Raw genomic sequence first — 25,745 nt, 5'->3', positions numbered from 1 at the left:
CTCGCTCAAATTACAAAGACTTTCATGACCTAAATAAAAAATCAGAGATGGCAGTTCCACTCGAAATTGCTTTCTCAACAAAACCCAATGGTTGGTAATTTTGGGGGTTGGCATTTTTCACTCAGAATCCAAGCTCCAATTTGCGTGTTAGAGCGTCTCTATCACGTTGTATCCATGCGTCGTTGCTAACGTGTGCTGACGTAGTGACGTAGGTTAGCACTGGTACCCTTCGTTGACAGAAAACACTTTTTGCCACCAAAACGTTGTAACCTCCTAAACTGTGCAAAGGAGTGTAAATAAAAATACAAGCAACTCAATCGCTACCAAGACGAAACTTTTGACACCTAGGTTGTCTATGTAGGCCAAATATTGACTGAGTTTTAGGGGGGCAAAAATAAATAATAAAAATAATAACTATATATGTGAGAGAACAAAGGTTGTGCTCTCGCCGAAGGCTTGAGCACACCCAACTAGGCATACATACACATAGGCTAACACATTCTGGTTTAACAGTGATGTCAGATTTTTTTTCTTCTAATTTCGGCAGTCGGAGGGCGGTGGAGACCAATGGAAGACGCGGAACTGTAGGCAAAACTTATGTTTCTCTGTTCCGTTGTTCTCTCTTTTCTCTGTTGGAGTTCTTTTAAGAGCTTGATGGCATCAACATCCAGTCTGATACTAAAAGATCATTAACTTGAATTGTATCTCTTCATTTTAATACCCACACACGAAAATCCAGGTTGAATCAAGTAGCTACAGTACTGCTAATAGCCCATGTTGGTCTCCTTATATTTCTATCAAAGTTGATGTAGCCTATACGTGTTCATTTTCTATAAAGATGAAGCAATATTGTTCCAATAGTAGTTCAGGTAACGGGATAAGGACCGAAAACACATTATAGGTTGGTCCCCTGAAGGTTTGATATGTCACTAAAAGGTTCTGCAAAGGTTAGCATTGATACAGAGGAAAGGTCCTATAATGGTTCCCTAAACGTTCCCAGAACGTCCTGAAAGGCCACTAAATAACGTCCTCCTACCCTTTAAAGAACTCCACATTGAGACCAATATGGGACGTTCTGGGAACGTTATAAGGCGACGTCCTTTACACCAACGGGAACGTTCTGGGAACGTTCTTGGAACGTACAATTTCTAGCTAGGTATACTTACCCCTCAGTTTCGAGACATAAGGGCTAGCCCTTATGGGTAATTTACCCCTAGCCCTTATGTCTCGAAACTGTTTACCGTAAACTAAGGGCTAGGGGTAAGACAGAGTATTGGGATTCGGCCTAAATCAGAATTTCAGTTATGGATGTTTTCTGTAAGCTAATTCTTTGAGAAAGTATACTATAAAAATTTGGTAATGGTTTATTAACCAATTCGCATATACTCTTTAAAAATGTAGATCTCCCTTTTGCCTCAAAAAAATATTGTTAAAATTATAGCTTTATTTTAGAGCAAGCTGTGCTCATTGGATGAGGTGTCATGGATAAACTGCAATTTCAGGGGTTTCTTGAAGGTATTAACATAGGGAGGGATGTTGGGCTCTCTTCTCATTCCTTCTGGAAACTGGGGTGGAGGTAAGGATTTTGTTTATTGAAGGTTTTTTATTGATTAATTGTGCTGATTTGGTTTATTTTGAGAGAATGCTTAACCGACCACACACTCATGAACAGTAGGTGGCGGGAATGCACTTCAGAAACGTTGGTTGCAACAGCCATAACCTCAAGAAGAAGAAGACGAACATCATTTCCCATCAGCCTCTGTCCGGTACTTGGGAAAGTAAAATGGAGGCCATGGATGGGATGGGCCTTTTATTGTGCTCTTAAAGAAAAAAAACTGTAAATACACAATTAAAACTTAGAAGCCTGGCTTTTAAAGACAAGCGGTAAGTTGGAAGAGGGTTGTTATGAACAGACAATCTACGTACATTTAAGTAAATGTAAAATAGACTGTACAATGGATTCTTGGTATATCTAGAAACAGTATGCCTTTACTGTGTGTTGTTGGCTAGCTAGCTAACAAGGTGTGTTAGCAACGCAAGCAGCATTAGCAACGCCGCTACTAGCACCACGTTAATTTGTTAACGTTAATATTTCACTATTAGCATCAGCACGAAATCTGGCTAGTTGCAAATATATAGATGGCGTTTGCACGTTGCGTTTGGACTCTTCATGATTATTGATGTGGCTGGCTACATGATTGAGTAACTGAAAAAGATCAACGTTGCAAAGATTAGTGTCAAAAAAGGATGGGATGGTTGAATCCGAGGATGCTAGAGCTAGCCTACCTATTTTTCGGGATATCTGCCTACATAGTCCAATCCAGGCATCTGCACCTACAACAATTTCTGATACGTTGCTAGCTAACTGTGCAGATATTTTATTTGGCAACATTCATTAAAATGTGTGGCCAATGTTTAGATTAGCAGCGGCACTTGTCAATCCTGTAGTACCCGGGCTACCCAGTGCCTGGAAAAGCAGCACAATTATGCTAGAACTGTGTGCGCTGACGAGTGACTGTTCTTACCTAGATGGTCTTAGAGAAGGAAATTGATGGAGTGGAGGCCAACATTCCTGAGACAAAGGTATAATTCCTACATTTAATTGCTTGAGTGTCAAGCCAAAACAAGTCAGAGCTTTAAGCTCTGGAATTGTGACACTCGAAGATAATTTCTTCACTCTACATTTCTAACAATGGGATAACATCCCTGCACACATACAGGCTGACACAAACTCCAAAGAGGAAGAAGTGGAGAAGGATGAAGACAGAACCAGGGAAAGATTAAGGTGTATTCAAGGTGACAGGGAGACCCCTGATGATGAGTCGAGTGAGCTGGTATGTGATAGCACTGTAATAACTAATGTTTAAGTTTCAGGTTTATTGCCATTTGTAGTACAGCTACAGAAGTTTTTCGGTCCTGCTCGTCTTGACAGTTTTCTAGCGGCCTGTCTAAGCCTATAATAAATCATCTAAATCCTAATCATATATAAGATATTCTTATTAGTATCAATGACAATTGAATAATATAGAATAATTCACCTAATAGGCCTATCTGAGAATAACCTAATATAAGAATATTTTAGATTAACCTAAACCTAACTGTAAATGTGTAAGTAAAGTGACCAATGTTTGTGTGCACTTACACACACAACGTTGTGCTTATAATGCAACTAAGCTAGTTCATCTGTGACCCCATCCCATTTAGGGAGTTACTGTAATTTCAAGCTCCGGACCTACCCCCTCTTTGGTGTCCCTTAACTGCTCTCCACATGAGCTCCTCAACAGGTAAGAGCAAGGGACTGAGCATGGTTGATGGTGTGTTTATGTTGTTAGCCAGTTTGTGTGTCTTTTGGTTAGGGTTATGCATGTCCAATAGACATTTTGTAGAAGAGTCACCTTGTATGTGACTTGTTTGTTATTCAGCTCAGACCTACAGTTGGAGCTCACAGCTGAGGTTGGAGTGGAGGGCTCGTCGCTCTGCATTTTGTCCTTGTTTGCCCCACTTGTAGGCAGAAGAAAGACAGGTGAGTCCCAATATCCAACACCCCCTAGACTTTTATCTACTGCATGAACAGAAACAAAAGACAGAAAATGTTGCTGAAACAGTGAGGATGAAGTGTTCATCCTTTTATATGTAGCATTTTTACCTGACTGTGTGCTTGCAGCCTTGCTGCAGCCATTGTCCGGAGTCAACTCCAGGCTGCAGGAATCACTGGATTGTGGTCGGCCCCCAGCCCATCTATCTCCGTGGGTCATGGACCTAACTCGAACCCCAGGCTTAAAAGGAAGGCCTACTTCCTCAGCTCAACACAGGACTAATGAGGTTGTCAAGAGCCCCCTTCCCTCCTCTCCCTCCACCTCACCGTCCTCCCCTTCATCTGCTCCCTCTTCCCCTTCATCCTCCCCTTCCTCCTCATCCTCTTCTCCCAGTGCCACGGTGACCGGTTACCACAATGATGTGAAAGGCCAGATAAAAGGTGGAGGTTCCAACAGCGTAACAGGTGATGTGGTTTCCTCAACCTCTGCCTCCCTAGCCCCTCCCTCTCAATCTGCTCCTCCACTTTTATCCTCCAATCAGTCTCTTAATCCTTCAACACCCCATTTTGGTGTTGATGGGAAGAGAGAAGGGGGTGAGACTGACATTTACGATCCGTTCCACCCCACTGAGGGTGAGAGAGAGGGTGGTGTAGCTGTTAATGAAGAAGAAGAGGAGGAGGAAGGTGAGAAATATGACCCCTTTGAACCCACTGGGTCACCAGTCTCTGAGAATGAAGGGATGAAGGATAAGGACTTATTGGATGAGAGCGGTGGCAGTGAGAGCAGGGAAGCCCGAGGCGCAAGAAGGAAGGCAGAGATGGAAAGAGCTGCGGAGAGGAGGGGACAAGGGAAAAAGAACGAGGCCCCCCCCGACTCTACATATACACTTCCCACTGCACCAACCTCCCCTCGCTCCTTACCTCTCCCCCTCAGGAGGAGACTGGACAGGGAGGCCAACAGGACAATAGAGCGTGGCAAAGGACGGAAGAAGAGGCAGAACGCAGACTCTGATCACTCTGAGATAGAGGAGGGTGAGATTGTTGGTGCTACTGAGAGAGACGGGGGGAAGAGGGCTAGAGCCAACGAAGGGATTCTTTCTATCCCATCTGGCAGTCCCTTTTTGGGTGGATCCAAACCAGAGAGGATCCTCCGGGTGCTGGATGGAGAAAGTTTTGTGTCGGTGATGGCAGAGGGGGATTGGGTTGCGCCTGCGGCAGTGGATGGGGATGCTGAACCTGAAGCTGAGCCCTTGGTTGTCGGGGTAGGAGACCTAAGGAGGAAGCTGGTCAGCCGGCGAAAGGAAAGATACCGCTCCTGCCCCTCCTCCTCTCTCTCGCCTCAGCCCCTGCCACAACTCCCCCTTCCTTCCCCATCGCCCCCATCCACCACCCTTCCCCTCTCTGTAGAGAAGGAGGGCAAGGCTCATAAGTCCTCCAAGGGCTCCAAGGAGAGAGAGCGCCGCAAGCGGAAGGAAGGAAGGTTAGGGGAGAAAGAAGAGCGGAGGAGGAAGAAAAAGAAAGAGAAGGAGGGAAATGGCAGAGGTGATAGTAGTGAAAGGAAGGACGGGGTGAGAGGGCGGAGGAACGAGAGAGAGGAGAAGGAGAGCAGGGAAGACAGGGGACGGAGCAGCAGAAGCAACAGCCGGAAAAGAAAGAAAAGACGACAAGGCAGCCCTGAGGCCCCCCACTCCCACAATTCCTCTGGCCGGTTGACACACAGTAGACGTTCCTGGTCGAGTCTTTCTGAAGACCACCACAGAGAAAGAGACAGAGAACAAGATAGAGACAGAGAAAGAGAACGAGAGAGGGATCGAGACAGAGACCGAAACGGTGATCGAAGGAGAGACGAAAGAGCAAGGGATGGAGATTCCAGTCGAAGAAAGAGGGATGGAGAGAGGGACTCCAGCAGCAGAGAAAAAGGGAGCTCCAAAAGGTCCAAAGGGGGCAGAGAGCAAAGAGACCGGGATAGGGAGCGAGAAAGAGATAGAGACCGGGAAAGCAACAGGGAGAGAGATAGGCGGCGAGATGGTCGGCCTGTGGTTCCACCGTCCATCCAGGACCTGAATGGTTCCGACCTATTTGCCATCAAACGAACCATCACAGTTACCACCATGACCACAACGGTTCCCAGCTCACCTCCACTGGACCTGACCTCTCCCCATAGCCCTGCCCAGGGCTCAGACAAGCCCCACAAGAGGAAGAAGAAGAGGCGGCGGCACTCAGAAGACGAGGCTGAAGACGGCGCATGCCGACGCAGCCGATCCCCCTCGCTACACCACTACCATGGTTACGAATCAGACCGCTACTCTGGCAAGCTGGAGATAGATATGTTATCTCTGGACGGCGAGGCTTTAGACTCAGACTACCCTTCCTTGGAGGACTCTCCACCCCCGGCCATGCCCTCAGAGCCACCTGCCCCATGCCCTAAACCCAAGGTCACCTTGAAATCTGGACGGCACCACCTCAAGAAGAAATTGCGTACAGGCAAGAAAACTGTCCAGTCGGAATCCTCATCCGTTCGACCTAAAAGCAAGGGTCTCTCCTCTTCTCTCTCACCAACCCAGGCTGCTGCCTCCTCAGGGCAGGCCTCTCTCACACCTGCCACTCCCTCTACCAAACGGGGGCACAAGCTGGGGAAGGAGAAAGAGCGAGGAGAGAAAGTGGGGAAGAAGGAGTCCGGTCGTTCCAGCAGGTCCAAGAAGCTGAGTGGCAGCCGTAAAGGAAAAATGCAGTCCAAAGTGTCGGTGCTCGTGCGGGAGGGCGTCAGCAGCACCACTGGGGGCTCAGCGGGCCCAGGGAAGCTAGGGATGGATCTTCTGGGGACAGGTGGCCCGGGAGGTGGTCCTTGTGGGCAAGTGGTCGGGGGCTCTATTGCTGTGGTCTTCCGGAGGGACAACGAGAGTAGGTCTCCGTTCCTAAAGCCATGCACAGAACCGCTGTCACTAGGCGGGCGTAACAAGGACCCTGGCAAGGAAGGAAAACGCAACTCCCTGATCGCGCCCCCTCCTTCTTTATCCAATCCTGCGCTTAGGTCCAAAAAAGCTAAGCCCAGCTCAACAACATCAACATCCTCCTCAGCTTCTTCACCTTCGTCCTCCCTGGCGACTAAGCGAAGGCGTCGCCTAGGGAAGAAGGCACGAGAGAAGGAAGTGGCTGGGGGCCTTGCAGATGAAAATTTTGGAAAGGCTAACTGTAGTATAGAAGGCTGGGACCGAGCCTCTACTGAGGCTCAATCAGGGCTTGGAAGTGGAGGGAAAGCTTCGAGTCCTCACACTGGTCCAGTCGGTCCTCTACCCTGTTCTTCGTCATCGTCGTCCTCTATGAGTGTTGTTCCACCCTCATCCTCACCCACCCACACACCCCCGCCCTCTCTTCCCCCCTTGCGAGATGCAAGGGATTCCTCACCAGACTCACAGACTGTTGACAGCAGCTGCAAAACCCCTGAGCCTTCTTTCCTTCCTGAGGACTGCCCATCACAAACTACCCCCAACCCCCCTGCTTCTAGCCCTCCTTTGCTCATTGCCTCCAAAGGGGAGGGCACCTGCATATCTCAGTCCACCCCCATCATGAAGCCCCTCCCAGTGGACGACGGCCCAAAGCCCCTGGCCTCGCCCCCTTGTTCCTCATCCTCGTCTGGATCGGCCCCAGCCTCCTTGTCTCTCCCTCCCTGCTCGACAGACCCCTCTTCGTCTTCCTCCTCCTCTGTCTCCTCCTCTTCAACCAACAAGCCACCACCCCCCCCCCCACCTCCTCCTGCAGCGCCACCGCTCCCATGGAGTCTGCAGACAGGAGTGGACTGCACTGCTGGCGGCGTTCTGGCATGTGAGTTTGTCCACAACATTGTCTGGATATGTCTGCATATGTAGGCTGTCATTTCTTATAAGAAGTCCTAATTGTGTATGTTTCTTACTACAGTGACTGCTTTGCTGTTCAAGATGGAGGAAGCAAATATTGCCAGTAGAGCCAAAGCTCAAGAGTTTATTCAAGCTACGAGCCAGGTGAGTGAATTGTGTGCATGGTATTTTGTCTCTCGAATTTCTCTTAAGTCTAAGAGGGCTCTCTAAATGTTGTCTTGATTTCTTTCTAGATCCTCTCTCAAGCCAATCAGAACCAGTCACAGCAGCTCGCCCCGCCCTCATCTTCCTCCTCTTCCACCTCACATATCCCGCCTCCTCCCTCTCTCCATCCAACCTCCGGTCCCACCCCTGCCCAGTTCATTCTCCCCGGCTGCACCAAAACTCCTCCCTCTCACCTGCTTCCTGGCATGTCCATGGGTTGTGCCCAGACCCCACCTCCGCCATTGCCAATGGGTTTTTCAGGGGTAACTGGGGGCTCAAGTGAGACTGGCTGGGACAGCGAGAGTAAAGACCCAGACAAGGTGAAAATTATCCAACTCTAAACATTTCATATTTAGAATGTTAATAGGAATCCTAAAAATGCAAATAGGTCCCTTCTAGAGTACTGCTATCGGTTATTGCATATTTTGGGTGTGACTGCCTTTGGCAAGGCACAAACCTATATCTTCTCTCATATATATATATATCTTGATTTTTACGGAAACTTCCCACCCGTAAAAAATCAAGACGCAAGAGAACCCTCTTTCATTTTACACTTCACGCTTAGTATTTTGAAGTGTAAATGAGCAGCAACAAATGTAATCTATGCCATCTTCAAAAATACTAAGTATGCATACTTATTTAACCCGTTAAAAAGTAGCGTCACACGTGATTGTTCGAATGCAGGTCCCACAGCGTAATGTCGCTTATGTGATTCGAACATTCCAACGGAATATTTTCACATAGACAAAAACTATGCGACAAACGCTTTAGTATGGTTTCAAAATGTACTAATGAGAAGGCTAACAAGTAACACTTGCATGGTAGCAGCCTTGCTATGAGTATTATGCTAGGTAACTTAGCCCAGAAGCTAACTAAAGCTAGCTAGCTACCGTTTCGGAAAAATAACTTGTGCTGTGGGGACCATCGGAAATATTTAGAACCCACTCATCTAAAGGTTAAAATATACAGAAATATCAGTTGTTAAAAAACCGACCCATCTGCAACCGACGCAAACACGCCTCACAATTTCCCCAGAAATTCTACCCTCTCTCTAGTTAACTATTCAATAAAAAAAAGGAAATATTGCTTATTGTTTACTGTGTAGGGCTTTCATATAAAATCCATAAAGACATTTAAAGAAAATAATTGTCACTATGACATAACATAAATAACCACATAACCTTTTGTGCAAATAAAGTTTCTCCAAACTATGTTTACATTAGTTCTAAAATTAACTCCGTCATTTGTGCTCAAAATTTGGGTTTCTCCATTTTCACCGTCTCCCTTTTTTCCCGCCAAAAAGCTAACATTATTTTATTAGGCCAAATCCTAAAAACAATACCATTGATAAACATTAATCAACCTAGATAAAAATACAGGAGGATCTCACTTTTCTCAGCTCAGAGGTAAAAGTGGGATCTGCATTGGCTTTTAACATTGAAACATTGGTTTGCCATGTTAATTATAATAAATAGTTTAAATATTAATTAAGTCTTGATGTTAACTTCGTTTCCTTAAGTATTTCTCTTTTCAACTGAGCAGAAATGTCTCACCTAGGTAGTAAATGTAGATTATTTCGCTAGCCACATCGCTGATGCACTTGTAACCTATTATTAGCAACAACTAATTGTGTATTTACAACTGTGTATTTAGTAGGTTACCATTAAGAAATAACCCAACAGATTTGAATGGAAAACAATTCTGTAGGGAAGTATTAAGTTAGTTCATATGCCACAATGGTTTGCAAGTGGTGGAGAAACCATAGCAACAACCTTACAGCTAAATTGCTGGAACCAGAGCTACAATGATTAGTGGATTTACTTGGCTAATTGTCAGATGAGGATGACTATGGGCTGCTGTTGCCGCTCTTGTTTAAGCAACTTTACAGATTTGATCTCTAATGTTACATTTCACAAGTAGGTTAGGATGTTGCAGTAAAATTGCGTGTATTTCTCTTCCCCCAGTACCTGAAGAAGCTGCATACCCAGGAACGAGCAGTGGAGGAGGTGAAGCTAGCCATCAAGCCCTATTATCAGCGCAAGGACATCAACAAAGACGAATATAAAGACATCCTGAGGAAAGCAGTACACAAGGTAACATTACACTGGAAACCCCTTTTGAGTTCTGTTTTTTTAACCCTTGTGCTGCCTTCGGGTCACATGACCAAAAGGTTCATAACGAACCATAGTTGTGTTTACCCAATTTTACCCAATACAAAAACAACTAAAAATAATTGTCTTTTAACCTTTGAAATGTGGGGGGTCTGAGACAGCCCAACGGTTAAAAGACAATGCTTCACTTTGTTTTTGTATGCGGTAAATTTGTCGCAATACGACAGTGGGTCACAATGACTGATGGGTCAGAATGACCCGAAGATAACACAAGGGTTAGGAGAATCAATCGTTAAACTGAGTTGGGTGGATTATAAAGTTTCTTTTTATTTGAAGTACATCGTAATATAATAACGTAAACCAACTATACCACTATAGTTGGTTATATAATTATACCAACGTAACCATCATCGACACACAAACATAAGACAATAACACAAAAACACCTGGGGCTCGTTCTTCGTATGTCGCTAACTCGGTTAGCTGGATTGGATTGTTGACGATTTGTCATTATCTTGGATTGTTCAGTTCTTCGAAGCTCATTCTGGGCTTGCTGTCATAGCAACAAGTCAGGTGGCTGAGCGGTTAGGGAAGCGGGCTTATAATCAGAAGGTTGCCAGTTTGATTCCCGGCCATGCCAGATGACCATGTGGCCTTGGGCAAGGCACTTCACCCTACTTGCCGCGGGGGAATGTCCCTGTACTTACTGTAAGTCGCTCTGGATAAGAGCGTCTGCTAAATGACTAAATGTAAATGTAAAGCTTAAACCTGCTCGGGAGCAGGCTTATTTTATGTAAACAAGATTTGATTGCAGCTTTATAAGCAGAGGTGATACAGGAAGTCTGTCACAGCCATGTCTTGTCTGTTTTTACGGACAAGACATGATTAATTAATTAATTAATCGCGCATTGTGTGATAGATCCTTAGAGGGGAGATTGATTGCCAAACCGATTTTACCTTGTCATAGTTGAAAAATGACAGTTTGGTGTGTAAAATAGACATACAGTGAACTTCAAAGTCCATTGAAACCTCTTTCCTATCAAAATGTCACTTCTCACTACTATTTTGAAACTGCAACTTGCAAACGCTAGCTTTTGGAACGTCACAAGTTGCAGCATCAACTTTGGCACGCCCCAAAATTTACATTTACCCTCCCTCTGGTTTTCTGGTCCAGGAACATAAACGGAGGTTGCGTAGATCTCCAAAAAATTTTAGCTAGCTGCGCTCTGCTGTGTACTTCCACAGGAATTACAAATAAGAAAGTTAATAAGTTTTCAAGATATTGAAAATGGAGCACCGTAAATGCAGTGTTCCAGGCTGTACCGGGAATCCTGACACTTTTCACCATATTCCCAAAGAACAAGACGCTAGACAGGCATGGCTGATGTTTATCTATGGGAATATCCCTATTTATTAACGCTGATTTACAAGGAATGCAAGAACAGCTAGATAGCGAAAACACCTAGACTGTAGGCATGTAAACTAGTTGGGTGTGCTTTGCCTTCGGCAAGGGCACAACCTTTGTTCTCTCACATATATATTATTATTATTATTATTATTATTTTTGCCCCTCTAAAACTCAGTCAATATTTGGCCTACATAGACAACGTAGGTGTCAAAAGTTTCGTCTTGGTAGCGATTGAGTTGCTTCTATTGGAATTTACATTCCGTTGCATGGTTTGGGCTTAAGTTGAGTTTGTGGCGAAAAGTGAAGCTAACGGTGGCTAATTTGCTAGCCACAGTCACTGATGTTACTAACGTCACTACGTCACTAACGTCACGAAAACACGCGTGACTACCTTTGGCAGAACATTCGTTTCGCATCTGTTAACTTGGGGGATAGCTAGGCTAACTATAGCTTTACTGCAAGGCAGCTGCAGAAACGCCACAAGCAAAGAGGCCAGGGTGATAAATATTTACTCATTTTACTTTGTGATATGACACACAATTGTGATGTGTAATGTACAATATAAGCTGATATTATTAAGGAAGTACATCTACTTTCGGAAACAGTAGTCTACTATTTCACTGGAATATTAGCATCATGACATTAGCCTGTGTTGCCCGGGCAACACATACTACAGTGGTCTATGATGTATCTGTTTTCAATCGTTAAAATAAACATTCCTCACATATACATTTTCGTTGTAGGATTTATTCTGACATTAGTAAACGATTTGTTGGTGAAATTACCATTACCTGTGGTTTCAAACCAGTGTAGCTCACTGCAACACTGTAGCTTACGCGAGACACACTACAAAAACATCTAGCTACAGTACACAGCTGTTTAGGAAGTCAAACGGCGACAGAACATGTTCGGCACTCCCCTTACTTAAATCAAAAGTCTATCTAACTACTAACCTGAACTTCATTGCCACAGCCTAAACGTTGTCAATCTGTTCATGAAAATAATTAATTTCAGCCTAAACCGTACAACGGAACGTTAAATCCAATTCAACCAACGCAATCGCTACCAAGACGAACACAGCAGTAGTCTACTACTGTACCGTAGTAGTACAATTTACCGGGGCAGCTTCTCCACACAGGGCTATATCGCATTTTGCGTTGTTACTGACAATGATCGCTACCACTGAGCTTTTTATGAATGAGCGATTTTCCACTAAATAAATGTCAATCTTATTTACGTTTTGGGGGCCATATTTTCAGTTAGCAGATGGGACTGTCTGAATCGCGATTCCATCTTCTACTGCCGGTAACGTCGTAGAATAATCTTCAAAGGGGGTTCTTTATTCGTTAATGAATGCAATATGAGTAGGCTAAATGCCTTAAAATATCTCGAGAAGGGAAAAACTTTAAAGGACGTTTAAGTCATAGAGATTAGGTCAATTTTTACACCGGTCTGCCAAATTTATTCGTTTTGATTAGAAGATATCTATTTCATTCTACACTTCACTTGTATTTTCAGTTGTAAATGAGCAGCAAAAAAATGCTTCTATGTAATCTTTATGAATAATAAGTATGCATTTTTATATAAAATATAGAGAAATATCAGTTGTAAAAATGTAATCCAAAAACGGACTCCTGTGCAACCGACGCAAGCAAGCACACCCTACAATTTCCCCAGAAATTGTACCCTCTCTAGTTTAGCTTGCTAACGCAAGAGCATAGGTAGAATGTGTGATGATTTAGCCTAGTTTATTGGAAATGGGGCTAACGTTATTTCATGTTCCTGACTGTTTCATTCAAATGACCTGTGTTGTCATGTAAATCTACAATTCAAGATGCATGTTTGTCCAGATCTATTTTTCAGCAAGATAGCTAGAGCTAACTGAAGCTGAGTTGAATCACGATAGTTTGTTTGCTAAGCTGTAGTGCTAACGTTACCCACCTAAGTCGATCCTGTTTGCTTCGACAACAGAAGTGGAAACTAATGTAATCATTTCAAATGATATCTAGTCAATCTGTTGAAAACAGTGTTGTGTAGACACAATAGATTTATTTGTTCATTTTTATTTCAAGTCTCCACCTTCGTTGTTTCAGTGAGTGCTGTTGGCCGTGTTGCGTCTTTGCTCCGCAGCTTCAGTCGTTGTAAACCAACCAATCAGCGCGCAGCTCATCTATATATTCATCAGCATATCATAAAAGGAGAAAACCTAGCGTCTTTTCCCGGGAAAATTTCACTGGATGTATCAGGCGGCATAGAACAGCACCTGAGCCATTTTCAGCCCAACCAATGTTACATACCCTATTCGGAGACCTTAAGGAACAGTCAATCACCCCTTGAAGCACAGCGCGATACTTTACTTTTTGAGAGATAGCCTATTGTTTTTATTTGTGAGGGTGTCATTTACATCATTAATTTGTTGAAACCACATTACATTATATGACATTAAAGATGATAAACAAAGTAATTATGAAAATACAGAAACATAGGCCTAGCCTAATGTAATAAGCGATAAAACATCTAACGTGATCACTACTATACATTTAATTTGGTCTGCTACTTTTTGCCAGCCCTCTCTCCTGGACTTTGCAGACTTTGAGGTGTACCCTGGTGTTCTGATTAAATCTTAAAATTCGGAGTAACCTTCGAGGAAGCTCTTGCTCTGTTTGGCTCTGTTGCGGAAAAAACAGGGTGCACTTTTTGCCATGGTGAGCAGCCATAGACTTATGTGAGCAATAGCAGCGTGGCTGATCAAGGTTTCTACTATTGATACATACCCCCTTTTAGACCAACGCAATCCAGCTATACTAATTATAAACAACAAGAGTGTTTGAAGAATCCAATTAGCCAGATCATGATTAGCAAGATGATGTCATCTCGGATGTAATAAGCGACGTACAAAGAACGGACTCCTGGTCATGAATCAGATGATCAGAAGTAGCACACTCCCAAACAGCTTCTCACATGTTCTGATACCCTGGCCATCTTCAGCTTCGATATTTAAAGGAGTGCCCTGGAATTGTCAAGCATCTGGTCTCTAAACGACAATCAATCAATATAAACGTCAGTCACATTCTCCTACACAATGATCTCCTGAACTGGAAAACAAACAGTTTTCAATCTTCCTATCATTAGCTCACTCCTAAGACGATATACATTTACATTTAGTCATTTAGCAGACGCTCTTATCCAGAGCGACTTACAGTAAGTACCGAGGCAAGTAGGATGAAGTGCCTTGCCCAAGGACACAACGTCATTTGGCATGACCGGGAATCGAACTGGCAACCTTCAGATTACTAGCCCGCTTCCCTCACCGCTCAGCCACCTGACGCCCCGATATAATCATAGTTGAAACAACCCAGCCTCAGAACCTGATGCTCCAAAGCTCAGGTGATAAGAACTCTCATGCTGCATTCTCTCCAAGTCACAACATCATAAAACTCTAGAAGTTGACCATCCAAAATGGTCAACTGTCCTTTGTGGGGTCATCACCCTCAGAAATAGTTAATACAGATAGCTGAGATGTGATCTCTGTTCTTTCAGATTTGCCACAGTCGCACAGGTGAGATCAACCCAGTTAAAGTTAGTAACCTGGTCAAACTCTACGTGCAGAGGTACAAGTACTTCAGGAAGCATGGCCGCAAGATGGACGAGGAAGAAAGGGAGGAGAGGGAGCAGGGCGCTTTCCATTCCTACTCGTGATTAGACGATGGGGGTCACTCCTGCACTGGCTTCTACTGGTCCTTGGACTATTCCCCACGCCCCCCACTCTCATACCCCATTCCCCTGCACGTGATTGGGCCTACTAAGGCCATTGAGTGACAATTGTCTCCCCCCCACCCCCTACCCTTTCCCCTGTCCCCTTGTATACTTACATATGTACCCCTTTAACCCCATCACGTCTACAACCTGTTGTCTTGCAGTACAAAATCAAGTAGACAAAATGCTAAATGTACACACGCATTATATTAAAACTTGCCATTTTGAGGAAGAGATGTAGATCACACACACACACACTGTACATACTGTAAGTACACTACAGAAAATGTCTCCCCTTCCTCTTTTTGCTTCTCTCTTTTTCTGAATGGTATTCAAGCTCAACCTGGATGTAAGTCGGGTCTAATGTTTGGTTGGTTGAATGGGTCAAAATAGAAATGTTACATTTGTTCCTCTGTGTGAGTGTGGGCGCGTGCATGTTTTTGTGTGTGTGTATGTGTTTCCTCTTTGAGAATTACTTTGCTTATTTTAATAGTTTTATATGTTAGGGTTCATCCAGAACCACTCAATTGGCTGAAATGATTGTTCACCCCACTGATGCTAAAATCACAGGTGTTGTCTAATTAATTGCCTTTACGTCATGAGGGTTGGAAAAATACAACTGAGAAACCTGGTTGAAACTGATGATTTAAACTCATCACACAGCTCCCTGTTGTCTTTCTTTTTACCATTTCTGCAATGAGGCTCATGTTTACAAAGTGATTGTTTTTTTGTTTTTGCAGGAAACCCTAAAACCCAAAATTGTATATCAAACGTCACATACATTTTTATCCAAAAGAAAATTAAACGGATGTATGCATTTTATGAAAATATTTATTTTGTCTGTCTTTTTACTGAAAATAAATTATGGGACACAAGATGGCAGCACCATACAACCACTGTACAACGTACAGTTGAATGTAGAAATATTTTGAGAGGTTGCTATAATACTGGATCAACTTCCTCTGAAAAGAGAACTAGTTACTAAAACATGATATGTACAAAAGCAAGACAATTCTGCATTATCCCCACTGAAAACAATGTTCGTCTGTTTACAAAACAGTGACTAGTTCAGGATCACACTTCCTTTTGTTAATGTTCTGGTTGTATGTACAAAGCTTAAACTACAGTGGGAGAGATTGGGGACTGAGAAGTCTTACGTCTATGAGGGCCAACTCACTGATCCGGTTCCTTCCTGTTTTGCTCGCACATCTCAAGAATTTAGAAATTGCATAACATTGCAAGTCTCCGTTACTACTGTTATTATGCCCATTTCAAGTCTATTTGATATATTTGCATGTTTTACAACTCTTGAACACAAATTATATGTAGAATGAATGACAAGAAAGTAGACCCATTGGACTGAGACATGGCCTACTGTAGGTGGTATTATAGTCATGTTTGAAGACTCTTAAAATACATAATTGCCCTTTAAGTATTTATGGTATCTCATCATTTGCTAGAGATGGTCAAAACTTACTTTTGACTATCAATGTGTTATTGGTGTTAGCAGTGTAGGATAGTATACATATTTAAAATGGGGTCTCAATCTTCCAAAATATTGACTATTTGCTCTGTGTCTTCCCTTAGTCATGGTTGGCAGGATGTGAATTTCCTGAGTTGTCCAAGCACAGGGCTACTGCTTCCTGTGCTGTACGTTCTCCCTCCCTGGCCCTCAGGGAGTTGTGCCTGCGTTCACAAAGTTGTATACAGATGCTGAAATTACAGGATGTTTGTATACTTGGTCAGAGGAGAAAGGGTTGAGATTTGGATGCCAAAAGGAGATTTGGATGAAAGTTGACTCAAATTCCATTAAAACTACCATCTGAAGTTATTTTAATAGAATGTAGAGTATTGTGAAGTTACTTGGCAATGTGAAGGGTTGTTCAATTCTCAATCATATGCTTAAATTCAGTGTGAAAGAGCAAGTCAAAGTTGTACTAAAAAGGTTTGTATCCAGAATGTTTATATCTTACTCATCCTGAATTCTTTCTTGAGTTTAGGCAATTACATGACTGACCCTTTATAGATGCCTCGATCCCATCTCTCTTTCACACTACCCTTGTTTATCCGACTCTCGCTCTGAACAAGGAACGGCAAAGGCTTTGGCTTACTTGCTAACGCACTTGTGTGCTACACCAGTCTAACACTGGCAATCGAACAAGTCTTGTTCACAAGTGATCCAGAGGTTGGTGAGACCAGCTTCACCACCAGCTGCACCGATGGTGCAAAAGGGGGTTGTGTGAAAAAGAGTAATTATGCAGAGGTGCAGATAATTCAAATTCACGAGGCTGAGATAGAAGTACAGATGATTTTTTTTTTGCTGAACTTCAACAAATGTCTATGGGTAGAAGTACATGCAAGGATTTAACAGTTCCTGTCTGTGCATTTTAGTCTTGGGTCTCAAGAACACCTGAGCAATGCAAAGCCAGATTCAAAGCCTTCAGGCGGAATTTGAAGTGATGGAGGGAGGAACATCAGTTACCTCAGGTATGTAGGCTACTGTATGCACAATATATTTTCTATATTTAAAACTTTTGTCAATGTGGTCATATGCCAAACTACATATAATTGTGTATATTGTATTCAACTGATTAGGTTTATGTAATTGATATGCCGAGATAATTACAGTTTTTGTAGATTTTTTTGGTAGTACTTTTATCTCAAGTGTGTTGTAAAACTTCACACCCTTAGTACAAAACTCAAAGCAGATTGTCAAAGGGATGTTTTTTTCCAAACATAAGTCACATATTCAATTGACTAAGTACAGCACACAAAATTACAGTAATTACAATAGTACATTTGAACAACACTTAATCCAACTGCTCTTAATGGTTAGTCAATGAACTGTTAGGTAAACCTATAGATTTTAAATTGGTTCGTCAGCTATATACAGTATATGTATACAGTATATAGTTTTAAGAACTACACAAATAAAATTTGTGTATGAACATCTAAATTACATGTAACCACACATGGTGCTTGATGCTGATGTGAACCATCACAAGTACATTTTTGTTGATGAAGCAGCTTCACACAACCTGGCCAAAACTCGTCACCGTGGACGGAACCTCAATAGCCAATGGGCCATTGTCCAAGTGCCTGGACAACGTGAAGGAAACATCTCCTTGCGCGCATGCAGGGTTCGAATTACGGGGGGGATTGGCCCCCCCAAAAGAGGTCAAAACAACAGGTCGGGGTGGTTGATAGTCTGATTGTCATTGTATAATTCGCACTCTGTGCTCAGTTATCTCTGAAGATGGTGTGATAGGACATATACCATTACTTCGGCCAGCTCAATTTCTCACTCCACATCTCAATGAGATGTGGAGTGAGAAATTGAGCTGGGCTGTTAAAGTGAAGGGGTCACCTGGGTAATTGTGTCCGGTTGTTGTCAGGTTCCACCATGCAGTGGTGGTTCAAGCCTGGTTTCAGGCACATCCCAAATTCATAACCCTCTATCTGCCCCGTACTCTCCTTTCCTCAACCTTATTGAGAAATATTTTTCAGCATGGAGATGGAAGTTGATTGCCAACCCCTTGAGCGCGTGCCACCCTCCTTCAGACCATGGATGAGGCATGTGATGAAATTAGTGTTGACCAATGTCAAGCATGGATTCGCAATGCCAAAAGGTTTTTCCCAAGGTGTATGAACAATGATGACATTCATTGTGATGTGGACAAGAATCTATAGCCAAATGCTCAAGACAGGCTTGATCCAAATGAATGTAATGTGTGGTAAAAGTTATATTTAGTTTTCATTTATTTAATTTGTTTTATTTAACTGTACATTTGATTAGAGAGAATACCTATGTTACAAGTTTGAAAAATAAAATAGAACTTGCCCAAACGATTGTCTTCATTGATGACAACTTGACTATACATAGGATGGGTGTTCTGTAAATGGTGGGTAATGTAAGAGTATTCCTTAGTGTGAAAACTGTAGTCTGTGTTTTACAGTACTGTAGCATATTATTTCCAGTACTTCTAAGGGCGATTTGAAACATGTATCTTGCATTATTTGTTATTGGATTCACTGGTAGTTAAAATATATGTATGCCAATCTGAACTTGTACTTTCCACATCAATTAGAAATACCTTACACCACATTTTTATTTGCAGGTGACATTCTACTGTTCTTAGAAAATCCAGTTCAATCAGTCCCTTGTTTTAAAATGATTTGATCTGTTTAGTTTACTGATTTACAAATAAAGTAAATCATCTGCTCCCTTTCAATTTCAGTGCTGGATCAAGTTCATTTTCTGATTATTCCGGTGGTGCGCTCCTTCAAATAGGAGATGGGAGTAGATCCATCTTTGAAGGATATTGTTACAAACAATCTATATCAAGGCTTTGAACCTGTGAACAAAAACAAAACCAGAAGCAAACCACATTTTGATAAAATTCAAAAACCAAAACTATCTTTTTGTGTTCTGCTTGCCTTAAAGGTCCCATGGCATGCTGTTTTTGGGAGTGTCTAACCTTCTGAAACCAGAGGAGGTAAATATTATGATATGTACCCTTTAAATGTTGGTCTTGTTCTTATCAAAATGTGATATTGTTGACGCAGCCATTCTGGAATATGATAACCGGTAATTTGTATTAATTTACATGGAGGCAAAGACATGCTTGCTTCTCACTCTGCTTTGTTAACCATTTAAAAAATGTGTGTCTGCATCCAACAAGAGGTGACATATACAGCATTGTGTCAATCGGCCTTATCTATGTAGTTTGTGGATCCAGAACAGTAAAAATGTGGTTCATAATGTTCATACTGGCCATAGGCTTTATAAACCCTATAAACTTTACCTTTTTCTCTCAAAATGTGTATTTGTGGCTGTTTTTTGGGAAGGCCTAGCCAATTTCTTTGTTCACGTAGGCCTCCTGCCATTTTAAGGTATAGTAGGCTACAAGTAGAGGTTGATGGCACCGAGAGCTGGAAAGCGTTCTATGCGAACGCCATTGTTTAAGGTCTTATTTGCTATCCTTATGTTTACGTCTTTATATCTCTAATAATCAGGTAAAACAACCATTTCTCAAATATGAGAAATAGTTTAGAGTTGATTTGTTCCCAGCAACTCATGACCACACATACAAGAGATTTGTCTTGACCTGACCAACCACTCAGCTTTTGTTAGAGTTCTGTGTTGTCATAGTATAGTTCAACAATTTTTTTTATAGCCTTTTGTCTTGTTTGTTTTCCCCTTATAATTGCACTTACAGATGTGTACAAAGATTTAGAAAAGGGATGCTTTCAAGAGAGGAGAAGATATCTGGAAGACCAGTCAAGGGCAAGAAACTGCTTTGGCTGTAAAAGTATGTTTGGATTATTTTACTAATGTAGGAGTATCGTTAATACTATTCTGAAAAAGAATAGTATTAATAATATTAGTATTAATCATGATTTGCCTGTTTGCTTTCAAAATATTGTTTTTACAAGATCACAAGTGGATCCCAAAAGGCAGCCAACATTGCAATGGGCAACAAACTTAAAAGAGATCTTCAGACCATACAAAGAAAAGCTCCTCTCACCTCCTCTCCAATGTCAGAGGATTATGATAACACTGGAATCGATTTGTTTGAAAATACAGAGCAGAGACGACAAACGAAGAGAGCAGTAAGCAGTGGCGGAACCAGACTATTATATATGGGGTGGCCAGGGCTACTTCAGGGGGTCCACAGACCAAGACTGAAAATGTGTGTGTAACCTTAGCCTGGCATCTAAGCAGTGTAAATTATTAATATTATTGTTGATGAGAAATAGAAATTCAAATTCACTTAAGCGTGAGTTCTTCAGTGTGGCCTAGTATGGTACACTAGGGTTACTTTAATCAAATTCTACAATTACTATGAATACACTGTGTTTGTACATCTGAATTCCAACTCATTTCTTTCTTACACACTGTACTGTAGGCTACTCACAAACTGGAGAGTCTTTGGTCACTCTGTTTTCATGAATATATTCTCTGGGTCTAACCAGGTTAGAGGTTAGATCCTTCTTTTACATTAAAACATAACTATTAATGTATACTCACACAAAAAAATGCCACAGCCATCAAAACAAGAACACATGAATCAACAACCAACATTATGAAGTGAGGCTTAATCGGAAAAAAAACTTGTGTAGGCTTACATGTGTGGCCTACAAACACAAGCTAAACTTGGCATGTGACTGTCTGCCTAGTATGCTCTGACCTCGTGCCTGTAGCCTCCGGTAGGGAGCTGCTCTGAGGTCTTGGGCTGGTGCAAGGACTGGGCCTATTTCCACCTGATCCTGTTTGCTCAGCTTTTTAAAGAAGTCTGCTATCTCACCCTTTCTTTTAATGTTTGAATTGAACCCCAATCAAAAATAACATGTAGGCCTACACATCCAATTACTCACATTTGAATCCAATCTCAATCTTAAACATAACCCCATTATTATCTTCAATCAACTACCAGCCTTTAAGTTACTAGATCATGGCTAGCCCTACTCTGAAATACCTATTTCAAACAGGCATTATACAATAGGAAACAGGGTAGCTAGCTGACTGCAGTGTTAATCTTTTGTAACGTTCATAGATTGATAAGGCATCTCATCAAGGAATCTCAGCAGTTAAAGTACAAAAATAATGTAGCGACCCACACAGAAAGACATGTGTTACATGTTAGGCTGTTAGTTGGTTGTTTATCAGTAGTTTTCGCGGGGTCCGACATGCCAATCAACCTGCTGTCTGCCAATCACGGGAATGCCCGGAATGTCCGGATGCCGGGCGTCCTGGTGGTTGGCGAAGGGGCATGGAGGGGGGTTGGCGCATTCGAAGTTAAAGGTGACATGACATGCTGTTTTTGGATGCTTTTATATAGGCCTTAGTGGTCCCCTAATTCTGTATTAGAAGTCTCTTTCCCGAAATTCAGCCTTGGTGCAGAATTACAGCCACTACTAGCAGTCCCACAAGGAGCTTTCCTCAGAACGCGCTGTTTTGGTGTCTGTAGCTTTAAATGCTAATGAGGAGCGGAGGGGCGGCACCATGCGCTAATGTTTACAATGGATGTATCGCAATGGCTGTAGCCCCGTTGCTGTAAGATGCCTCGAATTTGCCCATTCTCATCTGATAACCCTGGTTTGCAGAGGTACACACTCAGTCATTTCAATGAGGGGAAAGGCCGATATCGCGCGCGCCATAACACCAACAGCAGAACGGTTATCCAAATAACAAAGAAGTGTACAACACTCACGTTACAGAATGTGTATTCACACACATACTTGATGCTATCTACCTTTAACTACATTAGCGACAGTAACTCAACTGTTAGCTGCAGAGCTAATGTTACAGCCACATTCTAAGGGAAGCAAGCTAGGTAACCATATACAGTAAAGCTACAAAATGATATAGCGTTAGTTAACCCTTGTGTTATCTTCGGGTCTTTCTGACCCATAAGTCATTGTGACCCACCTTCGTATTGCGACAAATTTACCTCATACAAAAACAAAGTGAAGCATTTTCTTTTAACTGTCGGGCTGTCTCAGACCCCCCACATTGGAATGGTTAAAAGAAAATTATTTTTATTTGTTTTTGTATTGGGTAAAATTTGGTAAACACAACGATGGTTCGTTATGAACCTTTGGGTCATGTGACCCGAAGGCAGCACGAGGGTTAACTTACTTGTCCGAGGTTAGTAGCTGGACGAAGGAGATTTAGTACTGATCCAGAATTTAATTTCAGCAAGGCCAGTTTTGTATTAGCTCAAGTTGAGGAAACAGTCGTGGCTTAAGTGTTTGGCGCAGACATACAAAACAAATGCGCCTACAACAGAAGTTGTGTAGGCGCATTTCCAGAGAAAATAAAATTAAGACACTGGGTCTTTAGAGGCTCGGATGAAGGAACTGTAAAAAGATTTTTGTTTTCCTTTGTACATCCAAACTGAGCAAATGTAATGCTTCGTTCGTTTGCAAGCCATGATGTCTCTCGAGGATAAAAACACTTGCACGGTCGTAGCTCGGTTTCTTATGGGCGCGCCAGATTATCTGGGCGGGCAAAGCAGAGAGAGGGGAGGTAACCTTCCTCCTTGTGACGTAACAAAGAGGAGATTTTCAAACAGAGCAATTGAGCCTTCATTTTCTGAAAGGCGAAGAAGAACACCCAGGGCTTGGTTTACACCGATCGAAAATTCTAGCCACTGGGGGACCAAAGGCAGGCTAGGGGAACTCATATTAATGTTAAATAACCTCCTAAAGTGAAGTTTTCATGTCATGTCACCTTTAAGACCAGGTTTAGCGTCTGTTCTTTCTGTTACGTCTGAGTTTCACAAGAGACGGTCACTATTTTTGTGTGGGCTACCTTTCTTTCATTTAGCATGGGCTAGGGCCAAACAGCTGTTTGGCTTACTAGTAGCCTGTGTACCCTGTGGTTAATAAACGTCAATTCGGGAACTTCATCTTATGCCTGGATGATTGTTCCTTTCTGACCTAGTCAGGTCATTACAATAGATTTCAAATGGCTAAATGATACTGTTGTTGTTTAAAAGTGTGCTATGAAAATGAAAAAAATTAAATTGAATCAACTACACCAGTACAACTACGCTGTTAGCTACTAAGGTAGTGCTAAGTGCTAAACAAAAACAGAGACATATTTCTCCTATCTGAATCTGTTATGGAACCAAATTGCCAATATGCATCTTTTTCTATGGCTCTGCGGCCTAGCAACTCAACTTTCATAACATTTTGTTCAGGAAGCCTCAACCCCAATGCTAAACCTTAAAATGATAACTGTAATATGGCTCTGAGGCCCAGCAACTCAACTTTCATAACATTTTGTTCAGGAAGCCTCAACCCCAATGCTAAACCTTAAAATGATAACTGTAATATGATGCTCTTGTCTTCTGGCGCTGTATCAGACGCTGGCGTAGTGATTTGACTGGTGAACTGTGGAAATATCCTTGATTGAAAAAAATGCGCTGCCAGATGTCAAAAGAAACGCTTCTTTTAACAAGATAAATTAAATGTTAATCAGCATCCAATTGCCAGGGATAGCGAATGACATTTTGGGGTGGCACCTGGGGTGGCCAGTCCGATATCAGGGGGGTCCAGTGCCACCCCGGCCAACCCTCTGGCTCCGCGACTGCTGACACTCCAGAGCATCTTAGCACTTTCGCTTTAGCCATGGATGCATAATGGATGCTATTTCCACTTCAAGTTCAAGTTGTTCTTTTTTTCTGTAGGTGCTCCTCTTGATCTTCAAATATATGTCTGTCATTTAAAAGCCTTTGTCATGCAATGAGAGCAGCCATGTCAGCTTCAGCTTTTATGTGTGCTGATGATGTTGTTGAGACACTGGACCTAGATCTTGTAGAGTTCTGCTTGCCAGACCCTCTGCTTCCAGTGTTCGACACGCTGTCACTTGGCTTAATCTCATCTTGTGTAACAGAGGTTTCAACATTTGGCCCAGAGTATTTTAAAACATGAGACCCATTCTCTTTATAGTGTATATCAAATATCTCTTTTGTGGCAACATCGGAAATGGTAATGCCCATTTGTCTCAGTTTTAGAAACCCAGGGGGTTTGGGGGGGTCTGACCCCCCTAATTAAGACTTGGACCCCCCCAAAAGAGGTAAAAACAACAGGTCGGGGGGGTCGATACACGCCCTGGAGAAGAAGTTGACCTCCCCGATTGTCATTGTATAATTCGCACTCTGGACATCATCATCAAGTTTGGACAGACCCAGGCTCGATGTCAACCATTGTTGGATTCCAGCGACGTCAAGCCCCTATCTACGATGATTGATGTCTCCAGGAGAGGGTTAGGCATGTGCACACACACGCACATACACACACATACACACACTCATCTGCCTGGTAAGTAATAGCTGGCTTTTGTTCTGTGTTCATTCAAGACTTATGTGGAAATCAATTACATTCCACAGAACAAAAGCCAAAACAACTCGTCAACTCATCCCGTCATCTGGTTACTAGGATTATAATTCCTGGAGAGCAACCATTGGTTAGCCGGGGTTTAACAGCTAGGCTAACTAACTTGTCGTTATACCTGCCTCTCGTCGGTATATTGTACAGTACCTCCCCGAAGCGGTATGGAACAGAAGACTAACAAGGTAGCAAATTAGCTCTAGGTTTAACAGCTATTCAAGGTCGCAAGTTAGCTCTAGCTAGGGTGACCAGAAGCATGACCCTGAAAAGGAGGACTCTTGGGTCCAAAAAGGAGGACAATCCCAAAAAGTTGTTGACTGGGGGAATGGGTAGCCTGGCTCTGCCTTCCTACGTACTAACGCTCAATTTGGATTTTGCTTCTGTACTAGGTCTGGGATTTCAGTGCATCAGTCGGTTTTCAGAAACACATTTTTTGTAGGTCCAATCAGCGAACAGAGGGAGTGGCTGAGAACGATGACGTTGATGTTGTGCACTAGTTTGAGTTGTAGTTCAGTAATGGCGGTGGAGAAAGATGCGAGCGAAGCTATTCTGCGGTTGTGGCAACGCTGCCAAATATCCATAAGTTAAAGCCGGAGCAAGAACAATCCTTGCTGAGCTTTGTTGGTGGTTATGATGTTGTGGCCCTACTCCCCACGGGGTTCGGGAACATTTTGATTTTCCAGCTACAGCAGCTAGCTCCGTGGTGAAGGAGTTGGCTAAGGCGAACGCTAGCGATTGGTTATGGCAGATCAGAGTGGCTCTGGGCAGATCCAATAGTTTTAAACTTCAACAGAGTACCCACCTTCAAGGAAGTTAACGCTTGTCAATGGAGCTATCCCAGACCCTCTGTACAAATGAAATGTACGAGGGTCTGGTTAGGACCAGGCTAGGGAATGGGGGCCATTAGTATGAAATTAAGACAATAACATTAGTCATTTTAGTAAGTCAACAGTCTTAAACTGCAGTCTAAACTCCTG

At 42.7% G+C, this 25,745-nt stretch overlaps 1 protein-coding gene and 1 long non-coding RNA gene across 2 annotated transcripts; both read left to right on the top strand.

Moving 5' to 3' along the window:
- Window positions 1-1,823: 1,823 nt before the first annotated feature.
- Window positions 1,824-15,698, top strand: scaf1 (SR-related CTD-associated factor 1). Its single transcript, XM_067232550.1, has 10 exons — window positions 1,824-1,884; window positions 2,530-2,583; window positions 2,721-2,834; window positions 3,205-3,284; window positions 3,423-3,523; window positions 3,665-7,357; window positions 7,451-7,533; window positions 7,623-7,913; window positions 9,558-9,686; window positions 14,653-15,698. The coding sequence occupies exons 2-10, from the start codon at window positions 2,530-2,532 to the stop codon at window positions 14,809-14,811; spliced, it is 4,704 nt and encodes a 1,567-aa protein (XP_067088651.1). The 5' UTR covers window positions 1,824-1,884; the 3' UTR covers window positions 14,812-15,698.
- Window positions 15,699-16,945: 1,247 nt separating this feature from the next.
- LOC136941197 (uncharacterized) lies at window positions 16,946-20,699 on the top strand. Its single transcript, XR_010876454.1, has 4 exons — window positions 16,946-17,355; window positions 19,313-19,364; window positions 20,088-20,180; window positions 20,305-20,699. It is a non-coding gene; the product is annotated as an uncharacterized lncRNA (long non-coding RNA).
- The last annotated feature ends 5,046 nt before the right edge of the window (window positions 20,700-25,745 follow it).

The sequence above is a fragment of the Osmerus mordax genome, chromosome 3 (genome assembly GCF_038355195.1).
Source record: "Osmerus mordax isolate fOsmMor3 chromosome 3, fOsmMor3.pri, whole genome shotgun sequence".
Taxonomy (NCBI): Eukaryota; Metazoa; Chordata; class Actinopteri; order Osmeriformes; family Osmeridae; genus Osmerus; species Osmerus mordax.
This window is presented reverse-complemented; position numbering and strand designations above follow the sequence as displayed.

Excerpts from the sequence above, each read along its gene's own strand:
- scaf1 (XM_067232550.1), top strand. The coding sequence starts at position 2,530 with ATGGTCTTAGAGAAGGAAATTGATGGAGTGGAGGCCAACATTCCTGAG. Across the intron at positions 2,835-3,204 it reads ATGATGAGTCGAGTGAGCTG|GGAGTTACTGTAATTTCAAG; the intron begins GTATGTGATAGC and ends CATCCCATTTAG. Across the intron at positions 7,914-9,557 it reads AGAGTAAAGACCCAGACAAG|TACCTGAAGAAGCTGCATAC; the intron begins GTGAAAATTATC and ends CTCTTCCCCCAG.